This window comes from Tetrao urogallus, assembly GCF_951394365.1.
Source record: "Tetrao urogallus genome assembly, chromosome: 4".
NCBI lineage: Eukaryota > Metazoa > Chordata > Aves > Galliformes > Phasianidae > Tetrao > Tetrao urogallus.
In genome coordinates, this window is record NC_136817.1 from 65,590,476 (window position 1) to 65,607,692 (window position 17,217).

The 17,217-nt window shown below is 44.1% G+C and overlaps 1 protein-coding gene across 1 annotated transcript in view; it reads right to left on the reverse strand.

Moving 5' to 3' along the window:
• REEP1 (receptor accessory protein 1) overlaps window positions 1-17,217 on the reverse strand; it is a gene marked incomplete at both ends in the record, with an annotated part of 58,458 nt that overhangs the window by 26,671 nt on the left and 14,570 nt on the right. The window contains 4 exons of the mRNA XM_079534209.1: window positions 470-583; window positions 2,176-2,296; window positions 4,195-4,271; window positions 7,131-7,203. Of these exons, the coding sequence (XP_079390335.1) occupies window positions 470-583; window positions 2,176-2,296; window positions 4,195-4,271; window positions 7,131-7,203 (385 nt within the window). The remainder of the gene's footprint in view (window positions 1-469; window positions 584-2,175; window positions 2,297-4,194; window positions 4,272-7,130; window positions 7,204-17,217) is intronic.

Consider the following 17,217-nt stretch of genomic DNA (forward strand, 5'->3'; position numbering starts at 1 on the left):
AGACTTCTCAAGAATGCAGCACAACAGATAACAAGCTGGGCTTTTCATTTCACCAGCAAGGTACTGACAAAAAACTACTTCCTAGCTAGGGTATTGTGTTCGTGTTAGCATCATTCATGCTCTCACTTTGATAGAGAGAACAAAGAGTACAGGCTGTGATGAACAGCACTGCTAATGTTGTCACCAGGGTACTGAATGGCATGGAAAATAAAAAAAAAAGAGGCCTGAAGCAGACCCTAGTTTTCATGCTGCATTTACAACCTCATACAGGTTCTCTAAGCACCACATTTACTGTCTTCATCCCAAGAGGCACATCTGTGGTTGGTGAATAGGAAGCAAACTGGGAGGTATGATGAAAACCAGTGAGAGAATCCCTACCCCTGGTATGTCTCCCCCTCCACACTGTGGCTGTAGGTGGCAATGGATGTGGATGAGATGCTAATATCACCACCCCGACCCCCACCTTTACCTTGGAAGCTGCCATGACAGCTGCTGTGGCCGCGACGTTCAGGCCCCGCTTCCCAAAGTGCACGAGGGCATCGTAGCTCCGGTCTTTCGCCTGGACGAGGCAGTCATCGATCTCCTGTCACAGCAGACAATAAAACAAACAAAAAAAACCCCAAAGAGTGATAAGTTCAGCGTTCCCAGCCTCAAACTTGGCAAACTTTATGGAAGTAGACGTGCTACCTTTCCCCTGTACTTCAGTGGAGAAGTTCATTTGCAAATGGGGAAGATTTGCAGGGGAGCAGTAGTCAGCTAGTAGTCAGTAGTCAGCTAGTCAGTAGGGAGTCAGCTTTTGGGATCTCTTTATTCCATGAATGGAAGACTGAGATCCAAATTTGGAACATACTTGCACAGAGCAACCACCATGATAGGCGCTGGAAGGAAGGCAGACACATCTACCTGGAAAGAATGTGTCAGAAGCCATTGGCAGTCTATGGACTCCAAAGACAAACTGGACTGCTGCGTAGTGAAAAAGAAATGGCAGTATGATGCTGGTCAGCTGCAGTTCTACTGCCCTGGGTCCAGTACTGGTCCTCTCAAAAGTATCTGAGGTATCTGTGCATATCACTGCAGTGTCCATCTCCAAAATGCCCATGGAACTTATAGGCCTAGAGGGTCTGGATTTTAACATTGCACAATATGCAGGGAAAGTTCCTGTCCTTGTGCTCTCTTCCCCCAGGACACAGGGACTTAGATGATAATGGATGACAACAACTTCCAGCAATTAGCTACTGGATATACTGGGTTAGTAGGAGCTGGAGACTGTAGGAAGCTGTTGGGTTCTTAGTGATTCCTGTTCTCATTCCAGATGAGAGGTGGTAACCCAAAATGCATTAGCACTACTTGTGAGAAGCATAAACAGAATTTCCCAGGAAACAAAAAGGGAACTGATCCTCACTGTTTCCCTTGGACAGGACTGAGACACAATTGTTCATGCACTGCCTGTGGCTTAAATAGAGATCTTTCATTGCCATGGCTGGCAACGTGGGAAACAGTTATTCACTTCTTAGTAGCTTGTATGTTGATATGTGACTGATAGCTATTCTTAGCCCACGTATTCATACAAGCCAGATGGATCTGCCTGACAATGTCCCATTCACAGCCATGGTAGTCTCCCAGGCAGGCAAGCAATTCAAGCTGTAATGTCTCCTCTGAAATTAACATCATAAACTTCAGCAGGACATTTCTTAGCCGAGACCTCAACACGCTACATGTCTTCAACATTCTGCACCTCTCCCAGTCAGGCAAGTGCTTGCTACGTCCCTTTCAGACAGGTTGGACTATTTGTCTCATTGCTGCACAGAGCTGGGTACGAAGTTAAGGAGCCCCGGCTGTCAGACCATGTTTCTCTAATCATTACATCCAGCCATAACACAGCACTCCAGCTATACTCAGCTAGTACGTGCAGAACAGCTCTGGAGGTATTATTATCCCCTCCCTCCCAACTTCTCAAGTGCACAAACATGAGCTAATATACATGAGTGAGCTGAACAGATGCCAGTATTTAGAAAAACAACCACCACTAAAAAACGAAAACACATCAACCAAAAAGAGATGATCAACTGACAAAGGAAGAAAATAAGGAAATCTCAGTCCTTCAACGAAAATGAGTGGTATGAAGACCAGAGCAAACACAGACTAGATCTGTTCTACCCAGGCACCTGTGATTACCTTTTCTTTTGAAGATAGAGTTGGGTGAACAAATTTCCTGTACAAGAGGCTGGAGCCTTTAGTGTATGGAGACAGCAGCCAAGCTACAAAAGCTATTTTGAGTTCATAGTAGAATGGAAACCTAGAAAAAAAAGAGCTATTAATGGCTACTCCCACTTTGGTGACTGCTCTTAATCAGAGACGCTCAGCATACTGGCTGGCTTGGTTTAAGGCTTCTGTTTACCAAAGAATCCAAAGACCAAAGACATTAACTTACCTTCACACACATTGCAACTAGGCATGTGTAAATCTTTACTCAAGTATCAGAGCTGTTATTTAATGGTCTGGAAAATGATGGTCTGTTGTGTGATAACAGGAGCTGTGTGCACACAATGAGCACAAATGCTGCCTTAATTGCATTTACTGTCCTTATGAGTGAACAGCAAACCAACAAGTCAGTATATCAATATACTTCTGCATCTTTCATCTCTTTGCTTTTCTTTGCCTTTCTGCCCTGGTTTCAGCTGAAATAGAGTTAATTTCCTTCAAAGTAGCTGGCAGGGTGCCATTTTGGATATATGATGAAAATACTGCTATTAACTCTGCCCTACCAACATTTTAGCTGTTCCCGAGCAGTTCTTACACTGAATCAAGTACTTTTCTGCATCTTTTCTCTGCTGACCCACATGACCAAAGAAATGTTTCATATTATATGTCATAACGCTCAGCAATTAAACTGCAGGAGGTTACTTGGAGACTCATTGAGCTGGTGGTGAGCAACCACTGTGAATCACTTGGGCATTTTTATTCTTTTAATCTTTTTTTCCTTCTTCTTTCTTCTTAAATAGCCCTTGTCCCAGCTTACAAGTTCTTGCACTTTTATGCCTTCTGATTCCCCCCTTGGCCATCACCAAGCCAGTTGGGCTGTACAGCATCTTTAGGGTCCCTGAGATGGTCTGTGCCCTGAGATACTGTGAGCACGGATCTGGCAAATTGATCTTCCATCTCACTGAGGCTCTCTGCAGCATACTTGATTTCATAGGCTCTGTGGAAATGACAAGCCCTGTGCTATTCCTACAGGGAGATCCAAATAGCACATCCTCCAAAAGAAAACAACATGGAAATCCCTCCAGATGAGGACAGTGAAAGTAGATTTGCATGCAAATTAGATAAAGAGACAATAATGTCTTTTATCTCCTCTTCAACAGATCTGACATGCTGACAAATAACCCGACTCCCTTTGTCTGGAGGACCCACTAGAGGCATGCAATCTTAAGAGGTCAAGGCCGTGCTCTATAGTTAAATCTTCAGTCTCAAGTCTATCGAACTCACTGGTATTCACTACTTAAGAAGAAGCCGTAATAAAACGGGCAAGAAATCAAGTATTTTCAAACTTGAGCATCCCAATTTAAATAATTGAATCTGATGATTAGGCATTCATGCACTCAAGCCCTGACAGCCTGCCAGGAATCCTTCCACTGGCACCAGTGAGCCTTCCACAGTTCAGACTGTCACTGTCCTCCATCAAACTGTAACTCCATTCCACCCAGGAAGAAATAGGCAAGATGTCTGAAGAAACACGACCCAGGCAGCAACCTAGAAACTAAGTTCTGTGCTGCAGGGCTGTTTCTGCCTGATCCACAGAGTTGGTGTAGTTAGCACAACTATCTAAGCCTAGAACTGTGCCTGTAGCTAAAGATACTATTTTTATGTGACAACCTCTGTAAGCATAGAAATCAGCTATCAGATGTGCATCTGACAGATATGCATCTGACAGAGCCCTGTTTCTTACAGACTGGGGACAGAGGCTCCTGTGGTGATTTCTTATTGAGATACCACTGAGCAGTTCTTCTCTCTTCCTTTCCTTATGACAGCACTGAGAAAGGAAGCGTGGCTCCTCCACACTAAACATCCCTATGCATCTGAAGGTGCTAATCCTGTATTCAAGAGAGCGCACACTTGGGCCCTGTTATTTCCCCTACAGACATTTTGATTTTATTTCCATTTCAGTTCAACAGTCTGTTCTCAACTGATGCTCACCAACAAAGAAAGATATCCGTGAACGTCTCTGCTGTCGTGAAGAGCGCAAATATTATCCAGTACATCATCCATTTGACCTGGTAAAAGAAAGCAGTAGCTTTCAGCAACAGGCATTTTCCCCCCAAGAGCTCAAGTAATCTCATACAGGCACGTGTGCAGAGACTCTCATAGAGAAAAGGCTTTCCCCACTTACGTGTTGAACAATCAGTAACAACTTGAAGATGCCAGGACTCCCCCCCACCTCAGTACATAGCACACAGCAGATTTCCACACAAACCCTCAAGGAAGGAAGGATCTAGAGTTGGTGTAGGGACAAGGAGGACAGCTTGATTTGCCATTCCCATGGGGGAAGCTCTACTGGCCAGGAAAGGGCCACAGCCTTATCACAGGGTATTAAAAATTTCATTTGGCTCATCTTGGTAGACAAGGTTAATATTAGGGTGGGGACGGAATTGCAATTAAGACAAAATGTACTTACATAATACATACAGGCAGGGGAAACTATTCAGGAAGAGACAGATAGGTAATGTGCAATGTGCAGTGACCCAAGGCTCAGGAACTGAGCTAAGTTAGCATGCATCAGCAACAGTGCCTGCCCACATACACCCCCTGAGCCCACTGCAGGGGCAAGGGCAAGTGAACTAGCTCACATTCCCTTCTGAGGGCTTAGGTGAGAGCATTTTACTTCACACTGGTTGCAAAAGCACGTGCTGTGCTGTCACTGTGCTTATCTATGGTAAACGCATTATGGACTGGTGGGTGTTTTATGGATTATCTCCTTTGAGGAGACAGTGACAGACATGGAAGAAGTCCCATGGGGAACTGAGATTTGGTCAGGGAAACTGTAGTGTCTCAAACAATTCACGAATCTGTGGGGTTTTGTCAGTGATCAATAAACGTATCTAAAAGGCACAGCTAAGCCATTCTGATGTGTGTGGTATTGACTCTTCTTGGGCTGAAGAGAAATACCATTACCTGCCACTTGCCACCAGCACCTCCAGTAACATTTATCAAGCAATGAGGAATAATTTCCAAGCACTGGAGGTGAGAAGGCAACTTTTTGCTCTCTCTCAATACTGTTTTTTTTCCCCAAAGACAAACTGTAAAACTGAAAGCTTAAAAAGCTTTAGGAATCTGCATCTCCAAATTAAAAAGCATGGCATAGGTATAGATAGATGAGTTGGAGGTGTTATTTAGGGCTGCAATAGAATGAGGGAAGGCCGCAAAGAAGGCAGCACAAGAGGGACATCCACACCTGGTGCTGCAGTGGGAAGAACAGTGGAGGTGCCAATAAGGCTGAAACTCACCAGCTCGAAATGCCTTGCTCCATCCTCTCCCCAGTGAAGTGGGGACAGAGCCTGTAGTGCTCCTCCATCTGCCCACAAGTACTGAAATTATCCCCCTGAGCACCAGGTGCCCAGCTGTGCTCCCCCAGCACTTAGATTTGTTTTTATACTTAGTGTAAAGTGCCACTGCTAAAGGCATGGGAGGACTGCCTTCCCAAGGCAGCTTCTGCCAGAGTTTTTACATAACTGCAGCTTGCTCAGAGCCTCGCTGCTAGCACAGTTCTGTCAGTTAGCCATTACTGCCAGCAAAAATTCTAAACATAAACCAAGATCTGGTGGGGATGGACCTCAATCAGCCTAAAACAACATTTATCAAAATGACTATTACTGAGAAGAACAAAAATAAACTACGGTGATATAATTTTAGACCAGTACGTGAAGGGCTGTGTCAATGTAAACAGCTTTTTTTTTTTTTTGTAATTAAACCCCTAACTACCATATCTCTACAACTGGTGTGATACACTGAAAAACAACGTTAAGTGCAGAGCAGCTGTTTCCACATTTGGGTCATGACCCCACATCTGATGCGAGTCCGTCTTTCACAACTGAATTTCTAATAGGAATTGAAGAATCAACTAAAAAAAAAATCCAGAAAAAAAGATGGAACTGCAATTTATCAGTGGTAGACACTGATGGACTGCTACTATCCATCAGCACCTCCAAGCAAGGGGTACACAAAGCTTGAGAATCAGCACAGCAGTGCAAGTGTTGAAAGGCAACACCTGATGTGTTCTGTAACAACTTTCTCAAAATATCCACAACCATTATCTAATAGAGATGATAAAGGGAAAAAATCTAAGCAGCCACTGTGAGCCCCAGTTTGAGCTCGCTCAAAGGACTTAATAGGATAGCCATCAAGGCTGCAACCCAGAGGAGAAAACAGCCTTGTCATCCTTGAGATGCTGAGAGGATTGAAGAGGCAAGATCAGGAGGCTGAGCTGGGTTCAGCAAACTTAACAGAGCTTACGTTGTGCGGGGCACTATAAATCCTACAGGACCCCACAGCGTCCAAGTGGTTTCAATTCTCCCACATTTCACTTTCCCTAATGGACCCGTCTCTGTTTAGAAACTGGGTCCACGAAGGTATTTGTCAGTAAAAGACAAAATAGCACAGCCAGTTGCCAGATCTGTCTGTAAATAGGTCACTCCATAAGGAATGATGTTTCTATCCATGTCTCTGTGGATTCAGTCGCAGGCTCTTCAAGTTGCCTCTTCTGATCCTTGTTTAGAATGAGCAGCCAAAGCTTCAAGGCTTTTTGAAAAGGCTTTGATTTAGGCTGCTCTTCAGAAACAAAGGAAAGCATGCAAGGCTCTGGGTGCCAAACACCTTTTAAGTCTGTTGTATATAGCTCACAGAACCAGAGGAATAGCATGCATTTGTCAAAGGGCAGGCTGGCTCTGCAGGGAAGCCAGAAGCAGGAACCTAAGTTGTCTTATCTGAAACTTGTGCCTAGCACTCAGCCAGTCCACCTTCAGGGCAGACATCCCCTTGTCCTGCTGTATGAGAATACAGGTGACACCTTTATAACCTGGTGAGGAGCAATTTTAGAAAACAAATCCTGCAGCACAGCCATAAATCTTGTTACTCACATATTCTTTGATGTCCTTCGATTTCACGGCTTTGTAAGAATAATATGCTGGGTAAAGAGTGCCAAATATAAGCCTGGAAAACAAACAAACAAATCAATTTAATTTCCTGTCACAGAGAAGTATTAATATTTTTGACTTGTTATATCTATTTCTTGCACAAGCAAAAATATTAGGATCTGATTTAAGCTTGAGTGCACCAAGTCCAGTACAGGACTGATTTTATACCATTGCATTCAGAGAAATCATTGCCATCCATGTAATTCAGGTATTCAGTTTGTCTTCCCTTTTAGAATGGTTTCCATAGCTGTACATTATGAGTTACACAACAAAAGATGACTACGCCTTAAAAAGGAAATGAAATACCTGATTTCAAAATAATCGAGTGTAACACCAGGGATATATGAGTATGGTTTTCAGAGGCAGGACAAAATGAGAATCATTTATCTCAAATCCCTACCACCTTCATTCAAAACTCTGACAAGCTGATAGAAGGCAAGCAGCATCCAAGGGTTGAAATCTGAGGGTTTGAATGCTGCAGCCTTATCCTATATTAAATCTGCCAAAGGAAGAGTCCTGTGCTGCTCTGTGAAGTCCACTTGGGCTCATTGTACAAGAAAGAATTTGCCCAACCAGATACACCAATGGGATCTGCCCTAAAAATTCCAGACCTCCTCTCTTTCAGACAGTTTCCTTCCAGCTCTAAGTCTGAAAAGAGTGCTGTCAGCGTCGAGGTTTCGTGTAAGAAAGAAATAAGGATTCTTAACTTAAAAATAACACCATGTAGAAAAAAAAGAACAACACTGAGAAATTTCTGTACTAACTCCTGTCTGCATTGCTGCCTGGCTGCTTATTCACTTAGATTATTCTGGACATAGGCATAGGCTTGTCAAAACCACTTTGCCCTGCCCAGGTTTCAGTTTTATTTAATGCAGCAGGATGATGCTGCAAAGTCTGAATTTAATAGACTGCAGGGGAATGCTTATTGCCTTGCAGATACCTTTCTTTCCATTGGAGCTTTTGTTTTAAATTCATACATCCCATTCTGCTGCTCTTGGGAGTGGAAATGATCAATGCCTCCATTCCTAATTGCGGAGCCACATGGACCCGCAGTGGTCTTTTCCACTCTGCCAGTAGCATTTGTTGTGCCGTGGGACTCATAATTACAGTCGAGTCCATTAAATGCATACGACATTAAAAATTAACACTCTGGGATATGGTGCAGCATTGTACTTCCCGTAGCTCAAGAAGGTATTTGTGAAGAAATTAAGTGAGCCAGCACACATCTTGATTTCCAGAGCAGTGACCGAAGACAATCTGCCCACTATTCAGCATGCTTACTGTAGCATAGCTTAGCAAAACCCAAAGCACAAAGCAGACTTCAGAAAAGCAGCTAGTAAATGAGAAGAGTCAGTATTTTACAGAAGCTTCAAAAGGCTCGGCTGGAAATAGCCAGCTCAGAGCCTATTTCATACCCACAGGGGCTGTGCTGGATGCAGGGATTAGCTAGGAGTGCTCAGAAAGATTCTGGGAAATCAAACGCATTGTTCACCCTTGAAATATCTTAACAAACAGCAACACCAGTTAAGGCAAGGAAAAACACACAGACAATGGCTTGATCCTGTTCTCACTGAAGCTAGTAAGAAATATTCCCTTTGAGTTCAATGGCAGCAGGAGCTAAGCCAAAGAATTAGTGCTCACAAAAGAGCTTCACAATATTTCATAAAAACACATGAATCATATTTTCGGTTCCAGTTATAAAGAGTACCACATTTCTATCCTTCCTTCTCAGCTCAGGCAGGCTGCTCTCTCATGCTTTTATTTCCTGCAAATAATCACTGAATGATTGATATTCATTTCCTCAGTTTGTGCTGGTAGCAGACAGTGACTGGATGGTGAAGATGCAAATGGTTTACATGACCACTCGGACCAGTTGCAGACAATAAGCACTGGAAACAGTTCCTGCAAGGGAAGGAAAACTGTGCAATGCTTTTGCATATGCAAAGGACTGTCAATGAGATGATGCGCTCTGCCTAAATTGGAGATTGAGAGTTTTACTGATTTGCTTTGTAGCATGCTGTGTGCATATATGGACATTTATAACTGTTGTGGTTTACCAGACTGAAAGCTATTTTAAGGAATGTTGGATCCCAGCCTGCCATTGCTGTAGCTTACTGTGTGGCTTGGAGGCTCTCTGTGTACACCATACAAACTGAAGATAAAAGACATTTGGGTATTTCCGTAAACTGCACTCGGGGTTATGGAGACAAACACCTGCCCCAGGCTTCTTCCAGCATCTCTTGAGGTTAATGGCTTCACTGGGCTTTGGATCAGGCTGGAGTACAACTGATCTAACACAGGTCAATCCCACAGCTCCTCTCTCCCTGCTGAAGACAATACTTCTCTCTTCCCTGTCATCCAAGTTTCCCATGCAACGCAGTTATTTTCTTCCATCCTCATACTCAAACCACAGCCAAATTGTTCCTTCTCTACAGTAACCACAAAAACAAGTATGACTCTCGGTCACTCTGCCCAAACCACCAAGTCATTCCTTGTCCAAGTCTTCCTTGTGTGCTTTGTCTTCACACCTCACCCAAATGAACCAGTGCTAAAAACTCTTCCTCACCTCATGCACACAGGTCACCCTTGCTGACCAAACTGAAGTAATATTCTTACCTTCCCCTTCCAGTACCTGAAAAATGTTGCTCCTACCCACTGATGGTTTTTTAACATATCCCACCTCAGTCCTTCCTCTCCTGTAGTGACTGGAGATGAGTGCAGAGCAAACAGCTTCTTACTCCGCTCTTCTTTCAATGTCTTCTCCCGCACCCCAGATACTCTTGTGCATACTCTTGTGCTCCTTCCTTCTCCATTGCATAGAATCATAGAATCCTTAGAGTTGGAAGGATCCTTTAAAGGCCATCTAGTCCAACGTCCCTGCAATGAACAGGGACATCCACAGCTAGATGAGGATGCTCAGAGCCTGATCCAGCCTGGTCTTGAAAGTCTCCAGGAATGGGGCATCCACCACATCACTGGACAGCCTGTACCAGTGCCTCTCACAGAGCGAGTGCCTGCTGCTGCACGCCAGGTGGCAAGGCAAAATCTGTGGCCTACCTGCAGAGTTAGCACAGCAGCTTTTACCTCCTGGCAGACAGTGCTGTGAGCTGCTCTCTTGTCCAGCAATTGGTGTGTTTGGCCTAAAGAAGAGGAGGCTGAAGGGAGGCCTCTTGGCAGCTACAGCTCCTCACAGGGAGCTCTGCAACAGGGCCCGAGTGAACGGCATGGAGCTGTCAGGGGAGGAGCAGCTGGGGGTTATGGAAAGGGTCTGCACCAAGGGTGGTGAGCATGGAGCGGGCTGCCAGGGCAGTGGGCCTGCCCCCAAATTGCCGGAGTTTAAGAAGCATTTGGACAACACTCTCAGCCACAGGGTTTGGATTTTGGGTAGCCTTGTGTAGAGCCAGCAGTTGGACTCCGTGATCTTTGTGGGACCCTTCCAAGCTGGGAAGTATTATGATTCTGTGAGGTGATTTTTATAAATAATGTGAAAAAACTTGGTATGTGAGACCTCTCTGACCTCTAGTTTGGCTGAAATTGCTTTACGGATCCAAGTTAGAAGCAGATGAAAAATAGACTGCTTAAGCCTCATTTCCTTAGGAAACCAGGCTACAAATACAGAGTCAGCCTCTCTTCTCCACCCATTTCCATCTTTCATGCCTCTTTTGAATGAGCTGTGTACCCTGGGAAGCCTTAGCTCTTTATCTTCTATGCAACAAGCAGAAGCAGACATCCTTCAACTTCATGTAGTAGCTGTTACATAGAAGATACAGAGATCTGTCTCTGAAGCCTGGGATAAAACAGATGCAAATCTTCAGGGTATAAGAAAAGTCAAGGAAATTGTGATAATCATCAGTGAAAAAGGAAAAGTTCCCTTGCTACACTAAACAAATAACCACAACAGCCTAACAACTTGCAGTGCTCCATGGGAGCTGGGAAATTCTTTACCCAGTGAGTGGGGAGGTACTGGAACAGGCTGCCCAGAGAGGTTGTGGATGCCCCGTCCTTGGAGGTGTTCAAGGCCAGGTTGGATGGGGCCCTGGGCAGCCTGGTTTAGCATTTAATGTGGAGGTTGGTGGCCCTGCATGTGGCAGGGGGTTGGAGATTCATGATCCTTGAGGTCCCTTCCAACCCTGGCCATTCTGTGATTCTGTGGCTAGTGCATGTTTCTTACATGCTGGAAGTCTTCATCGATTACAGTGACCTTGAAAAAGGACAAAGCAGCAGCTGTAAAGAAATCACTGAAAAGTCAGCTAATTGTGCAACAGGAGGCAAAAATCTAAGTAAAAGGTTAGTCTGCCTGAGGAGCAAGATAAAGATTAATGCTGAAAGTCTTATAATCCTATTAGGTACATCAGCAGCAGTCCCAGTCTGGACTGCTACATGCACTTCTGGCATTTATCTGACTTTATCAAAAGAGATACAGTAGATGAAGGAGAAAGGAAAAGGGCAAAGAATACGTATGGAAGTACACTGAGGAAGATCCATAAGAGCAATTGTGCCACCATTGTTTCTCTGACAGCAAAGACAGTGGTTAAAATAGCGAAGCACCAAAACAGCCGAAGAGCATGGAAAAGACAAAGCAAGTGCCCTCCTGTTCCTGATGCAGCTTAAGTGGATGCTTAACTAAATCAAGAGAACTAAGTCAAAAAAGAAGGGGGGAGAAACTCAATTACCATGAGTTAATCTGTGGAACTGACTATTTGCATTTATTTATTCAATTAATTACAGTACTTAGGATGGGGGTTTGGATTTTGTTTTCATTGTTTAAGTTCACCACTAAATGACACAGGAAGGGATGAAGTTTCCCATGCTGTAGGGTTTCCTGTTGGTTCCTCTTTAGCAACCTCTGTCATATAGCAGGGAAGCAGCTGCACCATCACCAAACCTGCTTTTGTCTCCCCTTACCAGCAGAGCCACAGTTATGTTGCTGTTGCACATATTGCTGTTATGTTCTTTGTATTCCTTCTCTGGATCTGCTAGTATTGTGGCCTGGCCTTCACAGAGCACAGCATAGGACAATTATCTTAAATCTTATCCCTCATTGCTCAGGGATCAGAGCTGGGATGAAGACCTTGGATTGCTTAATTCAACATCTTGAGCTCTGAAGATGCTGCTTTCCTCATGAGGGACCTGATCCTATGGCCATCTGCATGTAACGTTAACTGTCACATTCAGTTACACATCACAGCAGCTCTCATGAAATAAATGGAAACATTCAGAGAATTCCATGAGAACTGACCAGGACTCAGAGGTAACCTCCAGAAATGCCTGCAAATTCATATTTTCTGAATAGCAACCTGCTCTTACGAGTGCACCAGCAATACACCATCTATATCCCAAGCCTTCCAAGTTGTGTTCATCCTGTTACCATGCCATCCGTGGTCGGGCTGCCCAAACATTTAGAACATCGGAGCACTGCCACACAAATAGAACAGCCCTTCTTTTCCCCGAAATAACTAACGTTTCCACATCATCAGCACACAGCAGCCAAGACAACAAATTTCTATCCAAACACAGGGATGGACACATGTAGGAACTGCTGAAATATCTCCTATTTCCTCAACATGTTTGCTGGCTGGGAATCAACTCTTTGAAAAGGTTGATATGTGTAGGACGAGGGGAAATGGTTTTAAGTTGAGGGAGGGGAGATTTAGACATCAGGGGGAAATTCTTTACCCAGTGAGTGGGGAGGTACTGGAACAGGCTGCCCAGAGAGGTTGTGGATGCCCCGTCCTTGGAGGTGTTCAAGGCCAGGTTGGATGGGGCCCTGGGCAGCCTGGTTTAGCATTTAATGTGGAGGTTGGTGGCCCTGCATGTGGCAGGGGGTTGGAGATTCATGATCCTTGAGGTCCCTTCCAACCCTGGCCATTCTGTGATTCTGTGGCTAGTGCATGTTTCTTACATGCTGTTGCCACATCAATGTTCCTTGCTGAAACTGTTGAGAAGAGTGCCAGTAGGTTAGGGTCCATTATTATCAGTCCTAATTAATGTTCACACAGTGACACAGATCAAAAATAAACAGCACTGTCTTTGTACCAAAGGTGCTCAGTACAAATCCAACAGCTGTGAATGTGAAAATAAGCTATGCACAAGGGCAGGGATGAGGTTAATGTGGGTGACTTGCCAGGCCAACTCTGACTCCAAAATGGGACATGGGCAGAGGAAGCACCAGCTGCACATGGGAGGTTCCAGGCTGGTATTCCCTGAGAGATGGCACCAGCAAGCTCATTGCAGTCATTTTGCAGCTGTCCTTCAGAGACTCCAGGAGTGCCACAAATGGTCCTCCTCCCTGTCCCAGGTGTCCTGAGGCACCAAGGGAACAGAAAGCAGGAGAATTAAGTGTCCCAGCCTGCAATACTCAGCTTCCCATCCAGATCCATGGTTGACATCTCTGCCAGGCTACTACAGAAGCCATCCACTCTCTCCAGCATGGCTGGTGAAACATAATCACTCCATTTGGTGAAACTGCAGGGTAAAGGGACGCCAACTGTCCTTACAGCAGAAATAGTAGGAGCAAGGGCTGTCCTCAGTGCTTCTAAATTAAGCAGCCATGATCCTTCCCAGACAGAGCATACTCCTCTCCATATTTTTACCCCCTCAGCCAGGGCACTCCTCAGATGGGAGCTGGGAGAGGGCCAGGCACACACAGGCTATGAATTGGGAGTGAGTGGCAAGCAGAGGAAGAAGCCTTGGCATTATACTCGCTCCCTGTGAGACCCCACATCAAGACATGTCAAAAGAAGGCAAATGTGGTTCCCTCTTCCCTGCTCCTCTACTTCCTGTTACATGCAGAAGACAGAAATGCAAAAATAACAACACTGCAGATGGACAGACCTTGTAAAATACTAGGATCATTAAGATAATGCACTTAACATCTGCTCTTCCTAAAACCACAAGCAGTGAAGTGTCTCACAGTGCTGATACAGATATATCTACAACCTCAGATGTCATATTTAAAACCCAACCAAGATTAAGAAGGTGCTTTCCTCTTCCCAGTTGTTGTTCCAGGCTGCCTCCAAACTCAGGTGGAACTGCATTCATTTACATACACATTGACACTTCCAGGCTTTCTTTACAGTCCTTCAGGATAGAGAAGGTCTGCAGGACTGCCATAAAAATATCTCATGGCTCCGCAGCTATTTTAGGAAGCAAAATTTATTGCAGGTAAATGTGTAACCGAGCTGCTCTGTTCTACTTTGTGCCTCCTTCAGTGCAGCTGCCTGGGCCCAGTGCAGATGGGCCACCAAAGCAATGCTGGAAGGAAAGATCTGTCCAGAGAGCATGCCAGGGTTGTACAGGGCCCTGACCCACGGGTGGGAAGCTGTGAGTTGATAAGAACGTTGTGCCTGGCGTAATGCATCAGTCTGTGAGCAGCTGCCTGCAAGAAATAGTGTTCTGTGGGCCTCGACGGCATTCACCTCATCACTACTTCTCCTTTTCCAGTGCTTCAGCTCAGTAGGACCAGAGGAGAAAGGACTAAGCTCTGTCCCAGCCCTTGCACAGCCCACTAATGAAATAATTCATTAGAATGCAATACTGAGGGAAGTAAAATCTGCACCTTTTAGAGAAGGAAACATTCTCTGCTATGTGACCAGGTTTGGTCTTCACAGCTCCACTAAGGCAGTGCTCAGCATCTGTGTGCTGCTGATGTTTTCCCTACCCAGTACTGCCCCTGTGTTTCCTGCTCTGAGACCCCTGCCTTTTTCCAAGCCAAACAAATGGCAATTTGAAACCTAAATGGGAAGGGCTGTTTTTTCTGACTCTGTAGAGGGGGATGTTTATGTGGAAAAAAGCTTTTTTAGAAGCACTGACATTATATTCCAGAGATGACAGATGGTTTAAAATCTGTATTGCGAATTCACTTACAGATTTATGGCAGGCTCATTGGACAGAAAGGAAAAGAACAAGATACATAACTTAAGCAAACTCATTTTTAGGCTGAAAGGACTATATAATATGGACACACAGCAACAAAGAATCTCTGCATTATTTTCGTTTAAAACCACAACTGTGCTGCAAGTATTATTTGGAGTTATTTTAACTGATGCTATGTGAATCAACTTTTAGCAAACTCAGTTACATGCAGGAATCCCAATTTAGAACATAACTGTACACTGTATCCTAAAACTCTGTTCAGGCCATGGAAGGTTTTCACCATCCAACCTTAAGTGCTGCCATGGACCGAGGAGATGGAGAGAAATGCAAAAGCTCCTGTTTGTCTCTTCCTCCCTGAAAGGCAACTTTGGACTCCTAATCTTGGACTCATGGGACAGAAAAAAGGAATGACAAATTACATCCAACTATAGTTCATCAAATCAGCTGCAACACTATTTACTTAGAGTAATGTTGCTTTGACTTCCATAGACAGAAGTACACGATCAAGTGAAAGGAATATTTTAGCTGACCAACATAGTTAAAAAAGAAAACAAAAAAATCAGAGGAAAAGGCCTCTTTGGCCCAAATACTCAGCTAAAACTCTGAAAAAATACTGATTTCTCTTGGAAACAATCAATTCTGGGATACCAATGGTTCAATCCACTGATACAAATCCTCAATGAATCACAGAATCATTAAGATTAGAAAAGACCACTAGTCCAACCACTGATCCACCTCCACTATGCTCACTACCACATCCCTCAGTGCCACATCTCCACAGTTCTGGAATACCTCCAGGAATGGCGGCCACCTCCATGAGCAGCCCGTGCCAATACAATCAATGCTTAGAGTGCCAGGACTAACAGACCTCCACAAGTTCTGGAAAGAGCAACGGAAAACCTTGGTTGGATCCCTACAGTAGCCCAGAAGAGCAGTTCAGCATGGAACATGTATCAGGTATGGTCATGGTAAGCTTGGTGTAAAACAGCCTGAAGAGAAAATCATTCTGCTGTCTGCACATTTCTATAAACATGATAGTAAATGAACAACAAACTCCTTCCATCAGTACAACATTAATTTTTATCTCTCTCATGATTCTACAACATTAACCCAAAAAACTAGACCACCAAACATTTAGAGGGACCAGCCATACTGAAAACATGTGGACCCACATTGGACCTACCCAAAATATTCCAGACCTGGGTATCCAACCTCTAGTTAAGTTTAAAAAATAAAATAAAACATCTTATTTCAATAACACATTTCAAACAAGGATTTCAAATGGCTTTATCAGTGACTTGAGAAGTAAAGCAGGTTGCACTTTCATTGATTATTTCATTGATTATTGATGTTTTACCTCTATTTTAAATGGTAGGGACAGTGACACCCACTTGAAAATATACAGGATATGGACAATGCCCAGTTTTAAACTCTAGTTTTAAAGCAGCAGAGTAGGAAAAGAAGGCAAGATGATTCTACAGGTAACATCACAATCTTCAGACCACCTCGATCCCTTGGTTAGCAGAGGCACCAGAATGTCACATGCTATATTTAACAGCTGCAACATTGCAGGGAGTTCACGGGCAGTGCAAAACACACTTCTCTTTATGGCCCACAGACACAGACTGCTATTTCTACTGGCCACTAGAGCAACATTTCAAGGAAAGGCTGGGCACCTGCCCTTTTACCAGCATAATTTAAAACACAAGTAAAGAAAATGAGACACTGTCACACAGCTTTAAAAAGGCAGACTCCTAGTCTTTACTTATATGCATTCTGCAAGAATTTCTAGCGTGGATTTAATAGACTACCTTCCTCTAGGGTCATTTCTCATTTCATTCATCCTTTTTAATCTTCCCATTTTATATGGATAATAACAGTATCTTAATGAAATGCATGGTGCACTGAGATAAACAAGGAGGGAGGGCTCCCAGCTGCAGCTACACTGATACAGAGCAGCCTCCAGTCTAGCCTAGGCACAAAGGGAAGGAAATCTGAAGCAAACGAGCCTCTGTACTGAAGCCATGGGTCACTAGCAAACAATCAGGCAGAGCTGCTGACTACAACTCTGAATTCAGCTTCAACTACCAGCAAAATTATCTGCCTCTAATTAAAATAAATTGGAAGAAAAATGACCTTATAGTGGACAATCCTA